We start from the raw sequence: 25,876 nt of genomic DNA on the forward strand, positions 1-25,876 counted from the left end.
AAAACAAGACACTTGATCATCTGAAATTAATAAGGCTGGAAGGATGGTGAAGTGAAGGATGGGAATCCCTTGGTATCTTTGGTTTATCATGTATCATAATGCATCCACAGAAACATTGGAGTTTGTGTGACTTTGCATCAAATGAGTAATACGTTAAATGTAAATGCTGCAGGAAAGTCACTGATATTCCTGAAGACTCGAGGCGAGAAGCAAGAGTTGGCTCTGTTTCCTCTTAAGACTTGCTAGCCAGTTTCTTGCACTACATTTTACAATATATGACACTGAAGGGATTTTGCTTGAAATCAGCAATTTCGTTTTAGACCATAAAAGTGGTTGAAGATGGAAAAACAAAGCAGAGGAACAGCAGATGGTGGAAATGGTGAAAGAGCTGATGGACAATCGTATCAAACAGGAAACAACAATTCCAGAAAATATCTATTCAGTGGCTATAATCAATATTTTTATTTTAAGAATGGATCACATGGCTACTTGTATGTGAGAGGTGTTGCTTGTTGTGATCACTTATTAAACCACAGATCATCACCATCTGACTCTGCCGTTCTCCTCTCTCAATAGAACTCAGCAACTTTACTCTTTTGGTTCAGCCTCACCACTCTCATCAGCGTTGTTTTCAGACACAAGCTGGCAGCTAAAACTGTAATGCCTTCCACTTACTCAATACCAGACAACCAAAGTTGGCAACAGACTAGTGAACATAGTGGAGCATTTAGCGGCTGAGGAGCACGTTATGTTTTTCAGGAGTTGGTGAAGGCCAAGGCAAGAGCTATCAGGAGAGTGAATATTAGACTTTAGGTGGGCATAAACACAACTCCAAAAGAAAGATAATGTTGCTCAGCATCTGCTGAATGTGTTACTTCTTACACTTTTTACTAACAAGTTACCATATGAGCTTAAAATAATATATGTCAGTTGTGTCTACAGTTTATTTTTCTGGCCCTATATGGTCTAAAAAAAAAAAATCAACTATCACAGGTATAATGTGGTGAATGACTTAACCAATAGACTACCTGTAATGAAGTTAAGGAGTTATGGTAGAAAAGCTTAAACTACACTCAAGAGTGCAACATGGTGTTTAAACTGAACATGGACTTTGTCTAGGAAGTTCCCATTTTACTCATCCTCCCTTCTTTCCGTTTCTTTTTCTGTCCCCTGCAGCACTGAATGAACCAACCATCGATTACGGTTTCCAGAGGCTTCAGAAGGTCATCCCTCGACACCCTGGTGACCCTGAGAGGCTGCCAAAGGTATACAAATCTATTTATGTTCACCTTTTGCGAATTTATCTGATGTTTATCTTGACAACAAATCTTCAATTAACAAGGTTAAACACTTCAGAAGAAGCTCCTCAGATTGATAGATACTGCAACTCTACAAAAATGCAGTTTCTTAGTTACATTAAGCTGCGCAGAGTTTCTCTGTTATCAAAGAAAAAGCCCTCAGAGATACACACATATGAAGTCAATTTTGCATTTCTGTTTTATTTGTTTGTTTTAAGTGTGTTATTTTTATATATTTCTAAGCAGAATATGTGTTTTCAAATCTCTTGTGGGTTGTGCTTTTACCTCTTCATGAACTCTGTGTGTGTTAGCTGCTTAACCCCCCGCTTACTGGGTGAGTGTTTGAATCTTTCCCAGATCAGAGAGTCATATCTGATTATTTGTTTATCAGCCAGAGATCAAGCAGAGTGTTTAAAGAATCAGCAGATGTAAACAATTAGCACCAAACGATGAGCTCTGCTTTGATACCCATGTCATTTTGATCTGTACATGCGGGAGGACTTTCCTTAAAGTGTGTGTGTGTGTGTGTGTGTGTGTGTGTGTGTGTGTGTGTGTGTGTGTGTGTGTGTGTGTGTGTGTGTGTGTGTGTGTGTGTGTGTGTGTGTGTGTGTGTGTGTGTTTGGATTTCGTGCGCTTACCGAGTTGACCTGGTTCAAATTTGAATGTGCGTATCTGAGAGAGTGGGGTCACGAACTTGTAAACAGCTGCTATTGATTGGCTCTCTGTTCCCACTGGAGCTAATCCAGGATTGGCTGTCTTTGTTGTGACATCATCAAAGAATGGGCGCTGGTCATGATGTGATGATGTGGTGATGCGGTGGTGTCATCACGGTCATGCCGACACCCTGGATACTGCACGTGTTAGCAATCGTACGTCACCGTGGGAACGTGTTCAATACTTCACATCAACTTCAGACCTATAAAATGTGTGAAGTCTATGGATTTATTGCTTTCACTCATTGCTTGTATGTATTGTCCATTGTCGTGTACGCTTAGAATCAAACAACAATGAGTTCATTGTTGCAGACTGTTACGGATCCTACAGTCATATTTGGATAAACATATAAATATACTGTAACTACTGAAGGTAAATATATATATATATATATATATGTATGTAATTAAGAGCTAAATTCGATTTAAAAAGATGAAGTATCAAAATGTTGACACATGTAACAGTTTGGGTTTTGGTACAATATTATGCTGATTGTTTTGTTTGTTTGTTTGTATGAAACTTAGTGGAAGAGTGTAGCATGGGCTTAGGAACTCATTAAATATGGAGCTGATCCAAATCGCAGAGAGGATCCACAAATGACTTTTCACTTTCTGTAACATTACAAGAAAGGGCTTTTGGTCCACTAACTGTCATATCTGGAAATCCATTAGATGAAAGTAAAGTTCAAAAGGGAAAAACTATAGGCCACTCTAGAAATTCAGTACACTACAATTTACATATATTGGCACTGCAAATGAAGTAAACAGTGTGGCTTTTATGCAACAAAGCAAGTAAAAGTGCAGTTGTCAGGGTGGTGTTGAAGCACATCAGACTTTCATGTACAAGGCTGAGATTTGTGTCCCATCACAGATCTGGAATTACACACTTTTTTTTATATTCAATTTAAACCACAGCCTTTAATCAACCTTGCTGCCTAACCCTAACCATTCCTCGACCCATAATCATGCTCTTTCCTGAGCCGTATGCACAGATATTGATGGTTGTGTCTGTTGAGGGTTGTACCATCAGTAATAAGAAGATCTGAGAACAGTTGGCCACTGCAGGGATATGACCTTCATCAAGTTTGTCTCAATTGTCTCGTCCAGTTCAAATCTGGCCTTTGCTAATTGAAATGGGAGACATCTGAAGTAGGTGTATTGTAAAGTGATGAAATGAAGGGATTTTCCTTTTTTTCTTTCTTTTTTAGAGCAACAGCTTGTTATCATGCAAATAACATCCATGTAAGACCATCTATCCATGAAGGTCTGAGAGCTACATTTACTTTTATACATAGATAGATATGTAAACTGAACCTGAACAGTGTGATATTATGCAGATCCCTGCTGTCAGTCACTCCACTGGAGCATGAGAGGTTAATGCTTAAGGGTGCTGCAGGTAATTCTCACAAGACGAAGAAAGAACAGAGTTCCTTTCAGTATATTTTATTCAAACAGGGACCTCTCAAATTAAAACATGAACGCTGTACGCATACAGGAAATATCAATGTTAATTTTAATGTGAAAGGCAATTTGGCATGATTTAGTATCTGTGGTCCATTTGCTGGTGAGGTGCAGTGGGCAGATTGAGAATGTTTGTATTTTTTTTTTTTTAAGCCTCAAGAACGATAGAGCATAAATTGTGCAAAAGGCTATAGGAGTCAGGAATGATGAGGAGGACTGAAGCCAACCCATCAGAGAAGATTTAACCCTTTTAAAAGGCCTGTCTTATTGTTTCAGCTTACAATAAATGCAATAAGTGCTGCAGAAAGATCAGTGCAGGAAATGAGGTTCGCAATGTGAAGTGTGTGATAGCATAAGTGATGTTAGTTCCATCTTCTGGTAAAGGATGAGTCAGAGCAGAGACTGACTCACTTTTTTACTCACACAAACACACCACATGATTTGTGAGCACGTCACGCACCTTATTAACACAGACTACATAATGCTTCCACCTTTTACTTTTGTATTTCAGCTAAAATATAAAATGTAAAAAAAATTGGTCAGATGTACTTTTTAGGGGGACATTTATGTAAAACGTGCCAGAAATATGGAAAAGGTTTCTACTTAAAGTTAATAATTAGCAGTATTTTTTTTTCTTTTCTCTTCATTTTTGCATGCATTTCATGTATACAGCGCATGCATTACGTAGTAACAAAATACCCTGTATTTACTGTAACAGTTTAAAAGTGGCATATTAAATGGAATGAAAAGAAAAATCTTGCCTTATCAGAGTTTTAGTCAACACATTTTCTTTTGTGGCTTCTGCTTGTCAGATGAAATAAAACAAATAAGCAGATTATTCTAAATAGATTGTTCGATATATACTTTAACAAACAAACATTAATATCACATTTGACCCCATTTCATCACAAAGCACTTTTGCGCTATGATGAAAACAACATTGGCACATAATCTTTTAAGACCTGTTTAATTCGGTAATGTTTTTTGTTTTGTTTTTGTTTTTATTCCAATGAATAACCGGTCTAGCTTATTCTAAATTGCATGATGTCACACAAGATATTTCCAGGCAAAGCTACAATGTAACCAGAGTAGCTGGATTCATTGATCAGGTGTCAGATTCAACCAACAGATGATATAGAGGTTAATCAGAGTCAATAATGGGGTAACTTCCTGAACTTTTCCTTCATGTTCAGACCAAGTTCTTAGGGAGCATGAGAGCTGAGATAAAAGATACTAACTGCCTGTGCACGAAGGGATATGTCACTATTTATTCAGTCATAGTGCGTAAGGTGAAAAACACTGAAAAGAAATGACAAAGGATCCTGGGAAACAAGTTTGTAGTCCCACTTTATCACTGCAATTCGTCTCAGCTCATCTCTCTCACACTTATTCCATCTCTGGTGACGCTCTTAGCATCTCTAGTCTGGCTTGCATTAGCTCCACGGTGCCTAACAGCAAGCTCCTTTGCTCTGATGACATAAAGCTTTTAAACTGTGACTTTGTCTGAAACACGCGATCTTAAGTTGGACTTGACATTACTTAACTTTTGTTTGCTGCTAATTGTGACATCCCGTCGATGCTCTCAGTTTTTTAAAACAAGGTTCCTCTTACATGCTTTTATCTGTTTCTGTGTGGTGTGTGTGTGTGTGTGTGTGTGTGTGTGTGTGTGTGTGTGTGTGTGTGTGTGTGTGTGTGTGTGTGTGTGTGTGTGTGTGTGTGTGTGTGTGTGTGTGTGTGTGTGTGTGTGTGTGTGTCTTGTATATGTGTCGTATGTGTGTGTGCATTGCTGGGTAATCCATCATTTTGTAGCCTTGTGGTCGATCGAACCCTGAGACTTTATTACTGTTGCCCACCAGCAGTCACCGTGTGTGTTTATATATATGGGAGAGCTTGCACATGGATTTGTCTTGTCTGTGATATTTGGATGCTGGATGCATGTAGTTTGTTGTTGATTTGTGGTTTTGTAAGGGAAGGTTGTGTGTGTGTGATCGTTGATATGGATGGGTGATGGAATACACTGTGGGGTTTTGGTTGGCGCCAAACACACACACAGACATGGCTGCTCGTGTTGAGTATTGATCAGCCCATTTATTGAAGTTATAAGAGTTTGTTGCCAGCACTATAGAGGAGACAGACACACAGACAGGCAGACAGACGGGGCAGTGGAGTGTGTGAGAGGATTACCAGGGGACAGCCGACTCTATAATTGTTCAGTGAACATTCAGGGGATTTTGCTAGTTACCCACACGCACACGCACACACCAGTAGTTGGATGCCAGTTTGTGCCACTGTGATGATCTCTTCAGCATCCATCCATATGTGCACATACAGTTACTGTGCACAGTGACACACATATGCACAGTGAAGACTCAAACACATACTATATATTTTTACTGTGTTGTCCATAAATATTATAAAATACTTTGAGGAAACTGTCTGTGACTTCTGTACTTCTCTTGTGGAGAGTCAGGGGTTTCTCTGTAGTGTTTCTCTTTTTTACTATTGGCACGATTTTATTGACAACTATCAAACATGGATGAAAGCAATGAGAACACTGGATCAAATATAGATTTTTTTTTTTTTTTTTTACAGGCTAAATGCTCAGAATATTAAGTCTTGACTCTTGAATTTGGAGTAAATATTCAATAACTGAAAATGCTTAAAAATCAAGAACCAAATTTTGTTATAAAACAATGTATACACTGAACCACTGCTAATCATCTGTATGGGCATTTGGCCAGTGAATAAGAGTGTGAGAAGCAGAAATGCCTCTTTGGATAGAGAGAGAAATCAATCACCTCTCTTTGACCTGTAGTACCCTCTACACTGCTGCAGAAAACTGTTGGAAGTCAAAACTGTGCTAAAAGACCATGACCATCATCTGAGGCTTTAGAATATTTTATAAAACTGAATGAATAAAAGGTGATAACTTTGCCTCGATTGCATAAAGATTTTACCTCCGCAATTTCAATTTGTGCATCAAGAGAAAATATTGGAAATACCAAAAAATCCAAACAAAGAGGGGAAATGTGAGATGTTCAATGTAAGATTCAAAGGAAAGAGATAAACCAAATAAATCATGCACTCTTTTAATTATATATATATATATATAAAAAAAAAAAGCACAATAATTAGCATTTTCTTTTAACAATTTCTGTGGGTATTAATTTTTTACAGATATGTCTTACATAGCAAGACCTATTGCCACATTCTGCTATGGGGCTTAAAAATAACACGCGGGCTTGTTTGTGTTTCTTTATCCCAAATATAATTGTCCTGGCGAGCACGAAACCCCTGATTTAGTGGCATTGCTCTGGCAAAATGCTGTTGGGGGGGGAAACTTGTTTTGGTGGAACGTTTGCATGTGGGGAAGTGAGCCCTGGCATTGAAATGGCTATATCCCTGCAAAAGATGAAAAAGACAGAGATTTTTAAAACAGTAACACATAAATATAGGAAGGGGAGGTGAATATTAACTGAAGTATTCAGCCAGTGTTAGCCTTATACCAACATTCTCTATCCAGTGAATCAGACTACAGATTATTACGATTATGTTGTTATGTTAAAGTGCTGAAAACAAATCATTTACAATTCTGGTGATTATTCAACATGAGCAAGTCTCAGTTGCTCGTAAAATTTGGGGTTTCAGGACTTTGGGCGTTCAGGTTGAAAAAGTTGACCCGTGTGTGTCACCCTCATAAGACTGTAGACTTCCTCTGGTGACTCACTCAGCTGACATCGCTATGCAACTCATTTTGATGATGTCATGCATTACTGAGGTCATGTCACCAGCATCACCAATATGAGTAATCCCAGTGATGCATTAGCACACATACAGTACATGACACAGTGTGTGTGTGTGTGTGTGTGTGTGTGTGTGTGTGTGTGTGTGTGTGTGTGTGTGTGTGTGTGTGTGTGTGTGTGTGTGTGTGTGTGTGTGTGTGTGTGTGTGTGTGTGTGTGTGCGTCAGAGACACATTATTATACACTTAAATTCACATGTCGATATTGACATCACTTCTCCACCAGAGAAGAGATGAAATTTGAAACCATACGTCCTGACACTATCTCACAAGTAAGAGAAGATGTTCCCCAAAGGATGTGTGTACACGCATATCAATAGTTGTGTATATGAGTGTGTGTGTGTGTGATTGTGCCAGATATTCCTTTGAGTCCACATGTAAAGTATGACATCATCTCTGTGCAAGGTGTGACCCTGCATGTACGGCATCCCTAATGGCACATTAGAAGCGGATCAAGCGGCTAATGTGCCAGCATTAGGGAGGAATAAGTCATGTGTGTGTCATGTCTTTGCTGGCCTGGCACACGCACGTTACACACACATCTGACCCCACAGATACTCAGCTCAGCATTTCCTGGTCCAAATGTATACGACATGTGTGTGTCCATCTTCAGTTTGTGTGTGTATAATGCATGGTTATCACATTAGTGCTGCACATAACTCAGACAGTAAAAGCACCCTAGACACCTCCTGTTATTCTTTCTCTGCCAACAGACCTGTCTTTTCTTTCACTCACTTCCTGCCTCTCTGACTGTCAGTCGACCTGTTTGCCTGCATATTTACCAGAAATGGACAGGAATAGATTATACTCGAGGTCAAGAAAGTCTTGAGGATGAGTTATATGAACTCAGTTGAGGATTTTAATCATTTCTTCAATCAGACAGCTTTGTTGAGACTGACAAGACATGGAAATGAACTGACAGACATGTCAGGTATATATTCCATAAATACTTGACGGCAGATGAAATGGTGGATGATCACATAAATCAAACGGAGATTAAAGCTTTAAAATCTGGTTTTATTGCAGCAATTACAGTCAACAACGAAAGCGGTATCTGCGGTTAAAAAAAACCTAACATTTCAGAGTTGGTTACCATCCGTCACTCTTGTCATAATTTATCCTTATCGCCAGTCAATTTAGACAGCAGCTGATGGACAGAAACATAAAGGGGAGGGCTCATCCCGACACACCCCAGGAAGTACTGAATTGGTGATTTGCATGTCAAAAACAATTAGACATCTAAATTTGACAAAACAATCCTAATTCAAAGTCCACTCACTCAATAAATCAAAACTTGGAAGTTACTTACTGAGCAAACTTTATGAAGACTGGGCAATGCAAACAAACATTGTGTTTTAATTAACACTTACAGTAACTGAGATGTTGCAACGCATTCACTTTTCAACCAAATTTATTTTTTAACCTAAACATAAACATCTTTTGACATGAATTTCATCAAATTTGCAGTATCATGCAGCTATCTCCAGCAGTCCCCAAATTCACAGAAAACATGAAACCAACTTTGCTTTAGCCTCCAGAACTGGATGTGTTTGCTGCAGGCTGTCCTATTGACACATGTTGAGACCCTCAGGACATCAAAGCTGGATTATTTTAAGCTTTTTAATCAGTTTCGAAACATAAATGACGCCAGCAAGATTGGCAGCAACCCTCTGGATCTCATTCATATCAACACTATGCAGCTGGAAGTGTTATTCATCTGTATCAAGAGGGAGTTAATCTGACGAACAATGCCTTCTTATTTACAGACAACCTGCGGGAGATTAATTAGGCGATGTGAGTAGCTGTGTGTCTAAATATGAAAGACGAACACAAAGTATTCAAAGTGCATCGATTGCAGCAGTCAGAGGCTTTGAGTGATGTAGCAGCAGAAGCCTGCGGACCTGATAATGATGATGTTACCAGAGGATCATCTTTCCTTCCCGTTTATCAGCTACTGGCCTTACTGGAACCACTCGAACATTCCGGATCAGGTTTCTGTTTGATTATGTGAGTGTGTGTGTGCGCGCGCACACGTGTGTGTGTGTGTGTGTGTGTGTGTGTGTGTGTGTGTGTGTGTGTGTGTGTGTGTGTGTGTGTGTGTGTGTGTGTGTGTGTGTGTGTGTGTGTGTGTGTGTGTGTGTGTGTGTGTGTGTGTGTGTGTGTGTGTGTGTGTGAGTGGCTCAGCTCACCAGTCTAATAATGAGAGGTTAACAGAGAGCCAGCGCGACCATAATAATGTGTAAAAGACTGAATTTAGCACCATGGACAGGCACACTAAAACTGCTGACTGGCTCTGTGACCTCTCATATCGTCACACACACGCACACACAAGCACACACACACACACACACACACACACACACACACACACACACACACACACACACACACACACACACACACACACACACACACACACACACACACACACACACACACACACACACACACACACACACACTGTTGGAGATGCAATATGTTCCAGCAGGCACAAACTCACAGGAGAGAAAACACGCAGCCAACTATAAGTATGTGAGTGAGCGTGTCAAACAGTGCAGGTTAATACTGTGAGGCACGGAGTAATTTTCTCTCTGTCGCCGGGCGGCCTCTCACTGCGGGAACGACAACACATTAACTGTTAAACAAGACACCTTAGACCCCTGGGTGGGTGCCGAGAGAAAGAGGGAGAAACCAAGAAGGTGGGTGTGTGAGGAAGAGAGGAGGAATAATAAAGACATTGAGAGAAAGAGGATAGTTGAGGGTTTAGTGGGCGGAGAAGACAATTCCCAATGTGGAGGAGAAATGTGATGAATGGGAGTGGTGGAGAAAAAGGTGCAAATTGACCAAGGAAGCAGAAAAAGGCGAGGATGGGAGGGAGACGGAGAAGAACAAGTGGGGGAGGAAGATTAAACATCAAAATCAAAAATAACTCATCACGCTTTCCATCACCAGATTAATAAAAATGAGGGAACTCTGAGCTAAATCCAGTCCTTCTTATTGATTTCTGAAATTCGCTCACATTTGCTAATATTGCCTTTTAGATTAAAAGACTAAAATGCTCATGTTGCCCCTGTAAAAGTGAAAGATTGTTTGAGCTGTTACACCAACAGAGCAGCTCGGTGGTCTGATTTTAACAGCACAGCACAGCGGAAGAGTCCACAGAGCACTTTAGATTGACTTTAGTGTATATTTTAAATACCTGTCACTTTAAGATGTCATTAAGATGTATAAAAGCACTTGACTTGACAGCAGATAATCTGCCTCTAAAAGGAGGAGAGCAATTTGTTTATCATGAATACATGGTGAAATGGATGTTGGTTGAAGGAAAAGAGGGACAGCACACGTATTTTTTTTTTTTAAATAACTTTTATGTATGGAAAAAAAAATTCTAAGTATAATGGGGGGTTTGCTTTCATGTGTCTAAAGCTCTATCTAACTTACTTGGGAATTTGTATTGAATGTCTTTCAGACTTTCAGGCACTGTAGAAGACGTAGGAAGATACAATACAAGAAGGTTCGATGATTAACTGATATTAACTCATTTTTTAATCTATCTTTATTCCAGGAGGTTATTCTGAAGAGAGCAGCTGACCTGGTGGAAGCCCTCTATGGATTGCCTCATAACAACCAGGTACACACACACTTGAAACTGTCCACTTGAAGGGGGGGGGGGGTGCTTTACTGTCACGATTGTATTTGTGGAAATTGTTCCTAAGTGCTTCCTCCTTCCTGCAGGAGATCATCCTGAAACGTGCCGCGGACATTGCAGAAGCTCTCTATAGCGTTCCACGAGGACACACCCAGCTCTCCGGCTCAACCCACACCGGCATGATGGGAGTCAACTCCTTCACCGGGCAGCTGTCTGTCAACGTCTCCGAACCCTCACAAGGCAATCAGGGTAAGACTTTAGCGTAAACTAGAAAATGCATTTAATGGCAAAAATGCTGTGTGACTGCTGAAGCTGAAATGTGTCGTTGATGCAGAAAAAAAAATTTCAGAAATGCAAAAGCTTTAAGCTGATAGCTGTACAATATTGTTGAAACAATACAAAATAGCTGAAAAACAGAAATGCCTAATCAAAGCTTGGGAGTTAAAAGCTGAAAGAAATAACTGAAACAAACTGCTAAGATGCAGAATTCAAACAGGTGAGAGCTGAAGGAAATTGATGAAAGAATGTATGAGCAGCAGCAGTCGTACCATTGGCAGCAGCAGCACTAATAATAGGCTACAACTAGTGCTAGTACTGGGGGTAAAATATTTTTGTAATTCTTGAGATTAATTTCTTGAAAAAGAAAAAAAAAAGCAAGAAAGTTCTCATATAATTATCAAGATACAATCAACTCTGTGTTGCTAAAGCTGAGATCTGAAACCACTCAAGTTTGAATTTAAAGACCATTAAAAGGTGAGGAAAAAAATGACCTGTCAGCAACACCTTCAAAGTTATCCACCGACAAGAAAATAGACCGATATGTGAAATCTGAGCTATATTCTTGGAAAAATGGCTAAAAAAGACTTACTGACAAGGAGAATCCAAACTTTTAAGCTGAAAGCTGAAGGATGTTGTTGAAAAATGCAAAATGAAATTAATTAAAAAAATAAAAATGCAGAATCAAAACATTGGAGGTGAAAGCTGAAAAACTAAATATGATGAGACAAAGTCAGAAATGGCTGAAGCAGCGCTTAACGTGGATAAAAAACCTCTTTTCTGTCAACATTTTTTTTTTTTTTAAAGCAATCCTTTCAAAATAAAAGAAGGGGTAGAAAGTGGTAAAAGCATCCTTAGACATTAAAAATCACCTGACTGTTGATGAAACTGAATCCTGAATCATGACACAACTGAAGACTTTAATTCATGAACCAGGACCAAGCAACACCGTAGTAGAAATCCATCAATGACAAACAGATATGGAGAACAATGAAGAGCTGACCGGGTGAATACACTCCGGGCCTGCTCTATGGGCAGAGCATTCACACCACAGCCAGTCAACTCCAGGTTTATTATTAACTTCAATGAGGTTGAAATAATCCAATCGTGCGGCGCTTCTGAACTTTCCAAATGTTATCACACCAAATTAATTAAAATTCGAACATTTTCTGATTTGTTGGCAGTGTATTGTTCTATTTGTCTCCTGTATGCTTCCAATGCTCGCTTGTCTTTTTCATCTGTGCGGTTAAAAGTGTTAACCAGATTTGTATCATAAATGATCTATGTTTATGTCACTTTGATCAATTGTCCTGCTCTTCCTCTTCATTATATTTCCTGCAGGTTTTGTGCGCAGCAGCAGTAGTGTGTCACCTCACGGTTACGTGCCCAGCTCCACACCTCAGCAGACCAGTTACACCTCAGTCACCAGCACCATGAACGGCTACACTAACAACACCGGCATGACCAACCTGGGAGGCTCGCCCACTTTTCTCAACGGCTCTGCAGCCAACTCGCCTTATGCTAGTGAGTGGAGATTTGCATGTTACCTGAGTAAAAAAAAGCACTTTCACAATGTTTTGACATATCTAGCAGTGTAATTACAGGTGCTCCACACTGCCGACACACATGTATACTGTACCTACACTCACAGATGAAAACAGTGCGGTACACATACACATGTTGAACCACACAGACACACGAAACGTCCGCGGACAGGAAGTGAAAGTCTCAGATCTGCTATGTGGCGATTCCCCCATGGGGCTCTCTGTCGCAGTGTCTTCAAAAACAATCACCAACTCACAGCTCATAGCTCCATTTTGTCCTCCGTCCATCTCCTCCCTCCTTCCCTCTCTGCCTTTTATCTGACAGCCACACCTCTTCTCTCTCTGTTGGTTAATTGTATCCTATTTCCATTTAGCAGAATGACAGAAGAGAGAGAGGGAGAGAGGGAGCGAGGGGAGAAAAGATAGATGCAAGATTTTTTTTTGGTTTGCTGACGTTTTTCTCACTGATGATGATGATGAAGGTAGATAAAGATGTGAACATTTGAGAAGAGTAGATTTGAAATGGAATATTCTGTTGTCATATCTTCTGGTACATTTTAAGTCAAATTTATGAAATACATTACGAGGGCTAAAGTGTGTGGACACACGAAAACAGCACTATAATGTGATTTTCAATCATTTCAACAGAGGTGTTGACATGCTGCTCTAAAACATAGTGGAACCTAACTTCTCTCATGTATTTCACACATATTTGTGTATCACTTCTTTGTGTATCAGAAATTATGCAAGATTTTCTTACTTGATTCAAGATATAATAAATCGTTAGTTAGGTTGCTTGCCTTGAAATCTTTAATTACTTTTAATTTTTTACTGAAGTAATCTTATCTCTCTCTCATCCTTCATCCACCCTCTCCTTTCCTTTACTGCCCCACCTCTCTCCTTCTTTCTCCTGTCTTCTAAAAAAAAATTTTTTTTAAAAATACCTCCCAACACTCTAGTTGTCCCATCCAGCCCCACTATGGCCTCCTCCACCTCTCTTCCCTCCAACTGCTCCTCCTCCTCTGGTGTCTTCTCCTTCTCTCCGGCCAACATGGTGTCAGCGGCCGTTAAGCAGAAGTCCGCCTTCGCCCCAGTGGTCAGGCCCTCATCCTCCCCTCCACCCTCCTGCACCAGTGCCAACGGCAACGGACTCCAAGGTAATTTATCAGGCCGGTCTATCAGAGGGTGGATTTCCCCAGCAGAGGATTTCAGGAGGGTTTCTGCTCCTCCTGAAAACAGTACCTGGTCAGACAGTGGGTACACTCCGTGTTTTAGAGTTGAGGTTTCAGATCAGGCCACCAGATTAGACTGAAATAACTCAATAACCAGGGGATGGCTGGTCATTAAATTCTGTACAGTCTAAATCAAGCTTTAAAATAAAAGCAGAATGATATGACGCCTCTGAAAAATTAAGACAAATATAAGCCCGCATACAGAAAGAACACAACATACGTATGTGCCTTTCAAAAATCGATGGTTATAATTTAAGAATTTGACAACTAAAATCAATGTTAACTGTCGAACAAGACAGGACACAGTACAGTCTTTAGTGTCCATGTCATGTGCTATAAAAGGCCAATCACCCCCTTATTCATAGGACTTTTCACAGAATTACATAAGAGCATCATGTAATGTCCACATTTGCTTTTTAATGTAAACATGGGATGTTTACATTTGGATCGTTGTTTTTAGAAAAGGCAGGTCATGACTGCAGTGGGTCAGGAAAATGTAAACATGGGTAAATTTAAACCTTTTAAATGGCCTTTTTTTTCTGGTAAGAATCATATTATCCGAGCCCTCTTTTTTGTTCTGCTTCACCGTTTGGATTAATGTTTTTGTTTTCCTTCTCTCTCCTTCCTTTTCTCTTGACTTCTAACCTTTCCTCTTTCATTCCTCTGACCCTGCCCTTGTCATGTTTCTATTTCTCTGTCTTTCTCTACCAGATCAAACATTTGTGGACTCTAGCAAGTACTCAACAGCCAGCTCTCTACAAGGCCTGGCCTTCACCTGAAGTATGTCTTCCTTCAACTCTGTTACCTATTTGCATTTGCAACTTTTGAATAACTCCCTATGTTCAATGAAGTAATGATTGTCTGTCATGTTTCACATCTTCTATCTTATTTCTGATCGTTCACAAACTTTCCTTTTTCACACTCAACTTCTTTTAGTCTCCAACCTCTTCCACTTTAAGTTTTCCATCTACCTACGTCTCATGGTAGAGATCAAGCCATTCGGTTGCCTGGTAACTCCTCCCTGTCCTCCTATTGGCTGGGAAGAGAAACAGGAAGTTAGATATTTACAAAGACGGAAAAAAAACATTTGGCACAAAGAAATGTATTTCTCAACATCACTGAATTCATTTAGCTGTGTGTGTGTGTGTGTGTGTGTGTGTGTGTGTGTGTGTGTGTGTGTGTGTGTGTGTGTGTGTGTGTGTGTGTGTGTGTGTGTGTGTGTGTGTGTGTGTGTGTGTGTGTGTGTAGAGTGAGCATGTGTGGGGGTGTGGGAACTTAAAGTATAGCCTCAAAGCACAGCTGAAATAAACACACCCCACTTACACACACACACACACACACACACACACACACACACACACACACACACACACACACACACACACACACACACACACACACACACACACACACATACACACACTTTCTTCTGTCACACATACTGGGTGATCACACACTGGCAGCTTACTAGGGAGCGATCAACAATGACAGCTGTTCGACTCTGACAGTTTATACTGTCAGTATACCTGCCCTACTGTGTGTGTGTGTGTGTGTGTGTGTGTGTGTGTGTGTGTGTGTGTGTGTGTGTGTGTGTGTGTGTGTGTGTGTGTGTGTGCGTGCGTGCGTGCGTGCGTGCGTGCGTGCGTGCGTGCGTGTGTGTGTGTGTTCTTGTATTACTCATGTTATGGGGACATATATCTGTTTTCAAAGTCACATTATTGGGACTGCAAAGAATAATGTGTCAAGTGAAGGTTAAGGCCAGAGTTGGGTTAGTAATGGTTATGGTTGGATTAAGTCTCCATGCAGGAAGTTAATGTCAGTGAATATAATGTCCTCTGAAGTGATGGAAACACGACTCTGTATGTATCACTTTGGGCTGGGTTCTGTTGCTCACATGTTGACACCCATCCCTTGGGTTTAAAGACAACACATGCCATGATGCAATCTGTCAGGCACACACACACAAACGCAGTAAAATACGGCAACTGTTGCTGCACAGAATTAAATGCGTGTGTGTATTTGCGTGTGAGCAGCATCGCCAACTTAGATGCTCGATTTTACTGATTTATTTGTCTATTGATGTTTTAAATGTCTCTACAGTCACACAGCTGCACAGATGGGAAAACATATTGATATATTTACGAGGGAATTTTTTATGACGATGGAAATATTTGGCTGTGTTTTAAAAGTTGTTTTTTTTCTTCCCCTTTTTTTCCCTCTTTTTCTCTTTTGCCAACCCACAGCAATCCCGGGAATGATCGCCCCACCGATGTAAAGGTGTGAGTGCATGATTGTGTGATTGTGTGTGTGTGTGTGTGTGTGACTGCGTGTGACTGTGTGAGTTGAACCAAGCACACTCTCACTGATCCTGGTTGAAGGATTTGGTGCGAGTCAGACTCCGGTCGGGGATGGAAGCAGCTGTCCCGATCTGAAGGAACAAACCCAACTCAGGCCCTTTCTAACACAAAAACAGCTGCAAGAAAAACAGAAGAAGAACAAAAAACAAAAACTGTTTGCAACAAAACAAGTTGTTTAGACTTTGTACACCTTGATGCTTTTATAGGAGAACGGCCACGCCTACATTACAACTCTCCACGGACACAGGAAGTGTATTTATTTTGGAGAAAATCCACTTCCTCCCTTGAGTGATTGTTGATTTGTTTTTCTTTTCGTGCTACAGTTATCATGTGATAATCATCTTCTAACTGTAATCTACATGAGGGATTTTCTATTTATGAAGTTTTGTCTTTGATGAAGGAATATAATGTGAAGAATACCTGACGATGACGGTGATTATGATGAGTCCAAACGAAGATGAAGAAGTCAAAAGGATTCATACAAGGTCAAATCCAGCCAACATAGACAAGCCAAACCAGACACACACGGTCACTTCTCTTGCCAACTCCACACCACCATCACTCTTTCATACTGAGAGCTCTTCCTCTGCATTTAATCACTCACTGAAGGATTCGGATGTTTCCCGCCTGTACCTAATGCTGCAGTGTCAGTCATTCAAGAATCCCCAATGTTTACTTTGAGCTTGCTTCATGTACGTCTGTCCAGCTGTTCCCATGTGCAACATTTTCGAGAATGTGCAAATCGGTCTTTTAGCCAACAGAAGGTGCGGAGAGAAAAAAGTCAAACGAGTTCATTTCCACCATGATTCAAGAGAGAAACTTGACTTTCTCCAGCACTAAGTCAAGGCTAATTTGACAGCAGTTAATTAAAAAGGCCATTTATGGTCCCATACGAGAGTGTGTGATTACTGGATGCCAACAGCCGCTCCACTGTTGAGGATTTGACCCAACAACTGCCACTGAGTCCCTCCATCAGCCACGTTACCGCATCGGTTTGAAACTCGGACACAGCCACAGCGACCTCTAAGAGGGGGAACATGTCTTAAAAGACTGCTGCCATTTCGAACTTTGATTTTGTTGCGTGAGATTTGATTTCTTGAGTTATGTCTTAACAGAAAACTCCTTATTTCTTTTTTCTTTTTTTGTTTTAGTTTTTTGTGGTTTGCTGTGTTGGTGAATATTTTTACTGTGATAAGCGAGCCAATCAGATTGTGCTTCTTATGTTGCCTGTCCTCTGATTTGATTGGCAAATTAAGTGGGGAAACCAACCGATCTTACATGCTGCGCTGCAAAAAGCGTCAGGTCAAAAAGTATTAAAATATATCTTTTTGACAAAAAAAAAAAAACATTTGCCCCTGAGGTGAGAAAATTTGAGACTACTTCCAAGAAATATGACAGCATCAATCATTTCAGCCAGTGCTCCAAATAACAACAAAATTTGATTAGTGATCACAGTAATTATGCAGCCAAGTATCATGCCAAAGTGTGTGATGCACCCATCAGTCGACTACAGCATACTGTGTACGTGTCACGTTTTAACTCCCCATGGTGTAAAAAACAACATGGTTAGATTTCAGGAAAAAACAACAACATGTGGTTTGGCTTAGGCACAAAACAATTACTAAAAGTATTGTAGCTTCAAAGTCAGAAAAATCAGGCTGATGCGGAAGTAATATTTCCATCATTAATTTGATTTTAGGCCTCAAAAAGGGGCATTTTTGGGGGCATGTCTTTTTGATTGGCATGCCTGTGTGGCAGTCAGATTTTCACTATACAATCTGCTTTATCACGGCAAAACGTGAAATTGGCAGACAGGTCCACTACAGTAAAACGTGAGATAGCCACGCTTTTGCCTGTCTATGTGTGAAAGTTACACTTTTGCCTGTAGTGTACGAAAATGAAATCTGATTTACAGGAAAAGGAAACTTAGCAAAAACACATGGCTGGTGGTACTAAATAAGCACATGATTAGGGTTAGGGAAAAATAAAAACAAATGCTTGAGGTCTGATAACCAAAAAAACTTAAGAAATATATTTTCACCTCCTGGATTTGAACCTCTTGCTTGGCAGTCTGTGACGTTCATTAAATGATCTCCACAACATGACCTCCCTCGTCTACCCTGGTCATACGTGTGTGTATTTTTCACGCCGAGGTGAGGCAAAGCTTGACACTGACATGGTATCCTCGGAAGTGGTAATGTACTGACAGATGTAATACACGCTTTGGCTTGATAGTGGGTGGAATTATGACATGAGAAATAGTAGAAGTCATGTGATGTTTTAGAGAGAAAAAGAGTCTGCATTGAGGTGGATGGATGGGTCAACAAAACTATTAAACGTTAACAGAACTGCCATTCGGTTTTTGTTCCCAACCAACAACTTGCTTTTGTGACTAAACCTCACCACACTTTAACCATAGCTTCTCAGGCACAGACAATTTATGTCGTCCTGTTGACAGGGATGCCAGATTTGAAAAAAAGCTGCTTTATTCGAATGTTGTTGTTTAATTTTGATGACTTGTGGGTGCAAAATTTCGCACTTGTTTGTGAAGTAAAGGTAAATTTTGTCCATGTCTTTTGAAATGTTTCTAATTAACATAAACATAAAATAGACTCTTTTTTTTTTTTTTTTTTGCAGCGCAAGAAAGTTTGCCAGCGACATGTCTTAAATACCCTATGTGTGGGAACTAGCTGATGGTTTGTTGTAAAGAACACTGCTCCCTCAACCCAGCAGTGTGTTGAGCAATAGTCTTAATTAAATAATGATGATGTTAATTTTGCCAAAGCCCTTATTTGATACATCAATGTCTAAACAGTTTTATGCCACAGTCTCCATGCTGTTCATCATGTCTTTCACAGTTAGAAACAGAGAGGATGCCATATGATCTACATCTGTCAGTGCTTAATAGAAGCTTCATTTTCAGACTCGCAGCAGGCGGTGTTCACAAACACATTTCAATTGTTTACTCATCATTGACGATGAAATTTGCCACAAACAGAAACTGTTTAAAAGTGAATTTGATTCTTCATTGGACCGAGACCTGAACTAAACAGGAATTATTTGCTGCCTGAGAAAATTTTGACCCTTAGTTGCCTGGGTGTTACTGCTAAGAAAAGGGATGAAATTATTTAACATAAACTGAAATCAAATGAGTAAAACCCACCTCCTCAGCCAGAAGACAGTAGCCTAGGCAGCTGACCCCTAAGCATCAAAAGCTGCGAGAAAAAAAGGGACATCTTCAAGTATTTTAAAAAATGTAAACAAAATGTCTTAAAGTTTTTTTTTTAAATCAGTTGTGATTTCAGGAAAAACAACTAAAATCCTGAAAAAGAAATTGACCTCGCTGAAGATACTCAGACGTGCTCTTTTTTTTTTCTGGATCTCATGTCAGGGTTGGAATGTTATTTGTTTTTGTATTTTAGTGTCTGTCTGTTAAAAGCCATACGTCCACTGCTAATTTCAATCAGACTAAAAGAAGCCATGGTGTTTTTTGTTTTTTTTTCACGAAAACAAGAGGATGTTTTTTCATTTTGTCACACTGTATCATTCTTTTTAAAGTTAGCGTCATTTTGTTGCATTATCTAGATGTAGCGTTGAAAAAAAAAAAAAAAAAAAATGTCTTTATGATTATCTGTGTTTGTCTTCCATGTGATGGATTTTAGGTTGGAACAAAGTTGCTCAATGAAGGCTGAAAGAGATGAAGGAAAAGTCTCTCCTTTCTTTCCTTTCTCCTGCGTCAGTCACCTTTTCTGTCCTCTCTCTGCTCATTTCCCTCTCTGTGCTATTAATATTCTGTGCGTTTGCCCTCTTTTTCCTTTTCTTCACTTTCACTTTAACAAAAATGAGCCACCTATTTATTTTATCTCAAACATGGGTCTGGAGACCACTCTTCTGTCTGTGTCTACATGTGGGAGTGTCTGTGTGAGTGTGTCATCATTTCTTCTCTGAAAGAAAAATGTGATGTTTAAAAGCCGAGGGATGTGTTTTTAGTTTTTTTTAATAGTACATATATAAATACCTGTACAGGAAGGAGTAAATAGAGGTTGTTTTTTTTAAGGAAGTAAGATCCAAAGCACTTGTCTAACAACAGTAATAACATTTATCATGGCTTGTCTGCGTTTAGGCTTACAGTACAGAGGTGGGCATCGTTAATACAGACATTATCAGCTGTATCAGTGTGGAGGGGAAAGTACAGAGGAAACTACTGTAAAGATGATAATGTTGATTTTTTTTATTTTTTTTTTTTATTATTTTGGACTTTGAAGTGTAAAATAACTTTTTGACTCTCACTATATTTAATTAAAGTTCTTTCTTCTCTGTGAAAAGGTGTCGGTACTTGGCTTTAATCACTGTCATTCAAACCACCACAATATAATGTGATGAGCCACAGATGTGAGGAAAAAACACAGCTGAGGAAAATGTGAATGCAGTCAAGCTCATTGAGAGGCACCAATACAGTTTTCATTGGACAATTTTCTAGCCACTCTCTGCAGGAGTCAATTGGGTCATCAGGTAAATCCAGCTCACCTGGACTGCTTGCCTGACTACTCTATATAAGCTGGTTGTAGTCAGATGCGCTTTTGTTTCGCCAACCTGTACATCACCCTGTTGTTTTGATTGTTTTAGGTTTGCTCCAAGTTTTGTTTTTTTTGTTTGTTTTTTAACAGTTTTTCTTTTTGCACAGTCTCCTGACTTTGTCTCACTTTGCGTTTGGATGTTTTGTTAAAAGTTCAGAAAGTCAAAGTAACTCATCCATGGGGAATTTCAGACTTTATATTTGATAAGAATGCTTAGGGTACGGGTAGAGAAAGACATAAAATACTCTTTCCTTTAATGAGAAATAAAAGAGGGTTCAAAGTAGCATTAACAATGAATTGACCCAAAAGTGAACCCTGAATATATATCCCCTTTGTTGTCAGAAAATCAAACCTGACAGACACAAACCAAAACTGTGACTTTGATTTCTTCTCTACAAAGATTTTACTGTTTCACAGCTGACTCTAAAATCTATGTAATGTCAGTTTCAAACTACACATCATCATAATAGTGTGTTCCTAATCAACCTTTTTTTTCATCAGAGAATTTGGCTTGAGAGGGAAGAGCATTAAACGTTATTGTACTTATTTTATCCCTTGTAGTGTGTCATACTAAAAGACAACCAACAATACCAACAATTTCCCAACAAAAGAGAAACTTCTGCTCCTTGACAGAATTGTCTTGTGAAGTGAAACTGAAATCAAGTTTATTGCATTTCGGCACACTTGTGCCAGGAGCATTTTATTGGATTAATCTTTCCTAAGATTAATGGTACCTACATATTCATACATTCATGCTGCACGCCCACACACTTCTCCCACTGACTGGAAATGATAGAAAACACTTTCACTGCGAAAGTTTCCTTTCATTCATAAAACTGCAGTTGTATTTTTTTCTTGGTACTGGCAGTTTAAATAAAGTCTGTCTCTGACGCTTTACCATTCACCAATTCATCATGCAAGCCACAATGACGATCAGGGACCTCATGTCATTACTCTGAGCCATGTCATTGAAATAATTTATGGCTGTATAAGCACTTAATTTGACAGTGACCAGCTCCAACAGAATAATGTCACTGTTGTATTTTGGAACTTTCCATACACGTTAACACACTTTAACATCCAAAGAGTTTCCAACCCCTTCTAACTATATCACACACAGCTGTGACAGCACAGCTTCAGCAGAAAATCAACTGTTCACTCTGACACAATGTTTTTATCTAAAGCATGTCTCTGCAAACTGATTTCAGTACTGTCACCAATACAAAGGGGGTGGGGGGTGGAGGGGGAGACAGCATATCAACAGTTTTGTATGCCATGCAGAAGTTGTATGAAAAATCTCAAAGATTGGAACCTGAAGCTTAATTTAAGATTCAGCTCAGCACTGTGTTAAGTTATTTAGACCCCTTTCCCACAAGGTAGCATGACCTGGTTGGTACCAGTCACGTCAGCCAAGGGCAAAGACACCCCCGCAGGTCTCTGAGGGTTAGCGGTGTCTTCCACCAGCTTGACAAACATGAGCTCCTTGCTCTCTTACTGGCAAACAGTTCACTGAGGTAATTCTCTATAATCATGTGAGCTGCAGGTGCTGCTGTCAGTGGTTCATTATGATCTGACAGGTTTTGCTCTTTTTGATAGATTCCTAAAATTCATAAATTTGTTTTTTTATGTTGTCATTTCCTTGGGCTGTTTTTGCTCCTGTTTTAGAAAAGGGTCTATCTGGAGTTGTGCAGACTACACAACACACCCATTTTGTTAGATGACACACCCACTTCACTACATAACACACACACAGAAATGGCTAACCCTAATGCCACTAAGCCTAACAGAAGTGGGTGTGTCATATAGTAGCACTGCGTTTGCAGATGGATCTACTTGCTTGTTTCTGGTCATGTCAACTAAGACCTTTGAACTTACTGTCTCAGCTTAAGTGCCTTTTCCATCAACTCTGAAAGTTTGAAACCTTACATCCACTATTGAAGACTTATTGAAATCAGAATATCATTAGAATATGGACATGAAAAACAAACATGACATAAAACCTCTATATTTATAGTTGTGGATGTGAAGGTCTTATCATCGCAGCGTTCAATGCCGGGGGTTATCGTGTTTGTCCCGCCCCTCTTTCACCCTTGTGTTTGGATGGATGGTGACCGTGACGAGCGCAGCATTTTACCCCAAATTTTACATTTTTTAACTCTGTGACAGGAAAAAAAAAAAACACAAAACATTCAGCGCAGAAGAAACGTCATCATCTCGTCAAGCTGCTGATATTCATTTAAAACAATTTGCAAAAAACGCTTTGGTCGAACTGGGCCCTTATTGGAAGTTACATCGGTGGCAGTGTGTTGGCCGATTTTGTCACATGCTGATTGGTTCAAATTAACACAAGGTCTACGCCCAGTAGGATGAAACAACTGCAAACGTTTGCCTATGGAGCGTGCCCAGACCCATATATTCATGCAGTGCATTTTTGTCCGGCTACGCCAGGGTAACTCCAGCACCCCTACGTCCACGGCCTTGCCAACACAAATAAAATATATGCACCATTGAATGTTGATTTTACTCTTTGTTCCAAAAGTGACAGGTTCACAAACTTTCAGCAGCCATTATTATTTTAGAGCAACTTTTTATTTGTAGCATATATCAGGTTTCATAGAGTTCCATAATGCAGACAGACAAACTGAAAAGACAGAGGCATAAACAGCCAATCAATAGCAATGTAAAGTAAATGTGAACATGTTCCCTGTTCAAATGTGAAGCTCCATTCAAGTCCATTTTTTTAGCCGGAGATCTTCTTCGGTCAAACTGTTACACAATATGTTGCAAAACTCTCCGAAAGAGGAGGGAGTTCACTCAGTGGGTATATTGTTTCATTATTTCAATATTTTTTTTATTTTTATTTCTTCACCATTTTTTGTCACATCAAGCTTTTTTTGTCTCCTGCTGCTCTGATGTTGAGCAAGGCTACTAGCACTGCCAACAATGTGGTCATAGAGTGTGTGTGTGTGTGTGTGTGTGTGTGTGTGTGTGTGTGTGTGTGTGTGTGTGTGTGTGTGTGTGTGTGTGTGTGTGTGTGTGTGTGTGTGTTCATAAACAATACAAATTCTCTAGTGAGACCCGTTTCGGTAATGAGACAGATGGGCCCTGCCTGGAGTTAGCTATCAGCATGACCACAGGCTGTGAGTGTGGGAAAGGGAAAAAGAGTGTGAGGTGTTATTCTCCCATTCCTAGCCTCCAGGCTTAATCAAAGAGGAGCCACAGATGTCTTATTGACGCCAATTAGTTTTGGCACACACGTGCACACACACATATTAATACATGTGTATAGATCACATCACTGTTTTTATTTAAATTAAGTTTGGGATTATTTGCGGCTTCTTTTCAGTAAATTGCAGTTTATTTCTCTGAGCGCTAACTGCACTAAAAATTATTAAAAACACACCAGTTTGATGGGCGCGTGTGTGTGCGTGCGTGCGTGTGTGCGCGCATGCATGCGTGTCTTTGTGTGTGATAATACGAAGTCTGACGAGACAGGACTGAAGACATCCATTAGCTAATGGATCTCTCTTCTCGTTTTTTTTTTCTCTCCTTCTTTTATCCTTCTCATCCTCCCTCCATCACTACATCACACTCCCGGTGCACTTAACCCCATCAGGAGGAATCATGCGCACACACAAATGCACACTCCCTAACCCCCATCTCTTTGCTCCTTCCCTCCTCCTCTTTCAGCTGGAAGGGATCAGATGGATGGTATGGAGGGAGGGAGAGAGGGATGGGAAGGAGGGATGGGATAATAATCCAATATTGCATATTTTAGGCAAAACTAGGTGAACCGCAAGGATTATTGCTTAATTTGAAGGTGATCTTAAAGTCTTCCAGGTGTTAAAGTTGTTTTCGGTCAATGGGACGATGGCTGTGAGTGGTCACCCTGTTTTATTTAAAGAAATTAGATCTATCAAAGTCTGTTAATTTCCATGAATCAGCTGTCAAGAAAACACTGAACAACAATGGTGTGGACATAGAGACAAATGATGCACATATTCAGACAGAAAGTTATCAGAAAAATGTTTTTTGGAAGGATGAGACTAAAATATAACTTTTTGTGTGTGTCAATGAGAGGCATTATTTTTGGAGAAAGAAACACTGCATTCCAGCATAAGAACCGTATCCCCTCTGTGAAACATGGTGGTGGCGGCGGTGGTAGCATCAGAGTTTGGCCCTGTTTTACTGCAACTGGACTGGGAAAGTTCTCGTATCATTGATTGAACAATGGATTCTGAACTAGACAAGCAAATTCAAAAGGACAGAATATTTGTCCATGAACTGAGTCACAAGTGAGTCATGTGGTAAGACAACGACACAAAGCACACAAATCATTCTATCAAAGAATGGTTATAGAAGAATAAAGTTAATCTTTTTAAATAGCCATGTCAAAGTCCGGACTTCAGTCGAACAGAAATATTGTAGAAGAATCTGAAGGGAGTAATTCATGTGAGGAAACCCACCAACATCCCAGAATTGAAACTGTCCGGAGGAGGAATGGACTAAAATTCCTCCAAGTTGATGTGAAGGGCTGTTCGAAAGTTACCCAAAACGTTTAGTTGCTGTTATGGGTGCACAATCAGTCTTGTTTTAGGTAATTTATGCAGAAATACAGAACATTTTAAAGGGTTCACAAACTTTCAAGCACCACTGTAGAACACAATACCTTCAATACGGTATAGTACTTCTGGTGTGCTGATGGTTTGCTGATGAGTTCTGCACAGCCTAAAGCTGAGTCTTGAAGTTGGATTCAACCCACACCTTTAAGATCTGACCCGATTGAACCCACCTTTTACTGCCCAATTTAAAACCCAAACCCAATCTGTGACTAAGACTATATTTTTAGATCTCCTTAAAAGACAAAGTTGCAGTATTTGCTTTCTTTGGAGAGGCTTTCTCACAAAAACGAAATAACGAGTCCGAAAACTGCAAAAACGCGTTCAAAAGAACGGGATGGAACGTAAA

General features: G+C 39.9%; 1 protein-coding gene across 1 annotated transcript in view; it reads left to right on the forward strand.

The window, feature by feature from the left end:
• LOC138633165 (transcription factor COE1-like) overlaps positions 1-20,650 on the forward strand; it is a 147,608-nt gene extending 126,958 nt beyond the window's left edge. Inside the window, exons 12-18 of the mRNA XM_069719247.1 lie at positions 1,177-1,265; positions 10,839-10,904; positions 11,009-11,171; positions 12,540-12,722; positions 13,702-13,899; positions 14,686-14,754; positions 16,218-20,650. Of these exons, the coding sequence (XP_069575348.1) occupies positions 1,177-1,265; positions 10,839-10,904; positions 11,009-11,171; positions 12,540-12,722; positions 13,702-13,899; positions 14,686-14,753 (767 nt within the window). The 3' untranslated portion in view covers position 14,754; positions 16,218-20,650. The remainder of the gene's footprint in view (positions 1-1,176; positions 1,266-10,838; positions 10,905-11,008; positions 11,172-12,539; positions 12,723-13,701; positions 13,900-14,685; positions 14,755-16,217) is intronic.
• Positions 20,651-25,876: the final 5,226 nt, after the last annotated feature.

Source organism: Brachyistius frenatus, unplaced genomic scaffold, assembly GCF_029030835.1.
Source record: "Brachyistius frenatus isolate BFR_SWC_R1_liver_20210118 unplaced genomic scaffold, ASM2903083v1 Contig_5, whole genome shotgun sequence".
In the NCBI taxonomy this organism is placed as follows: domain Eukaryota; kingdom Metazoa; phylum Chordata; class Actinopteri; family Embiotocidae; genus Brachyistius; species Brachyistius frenatus.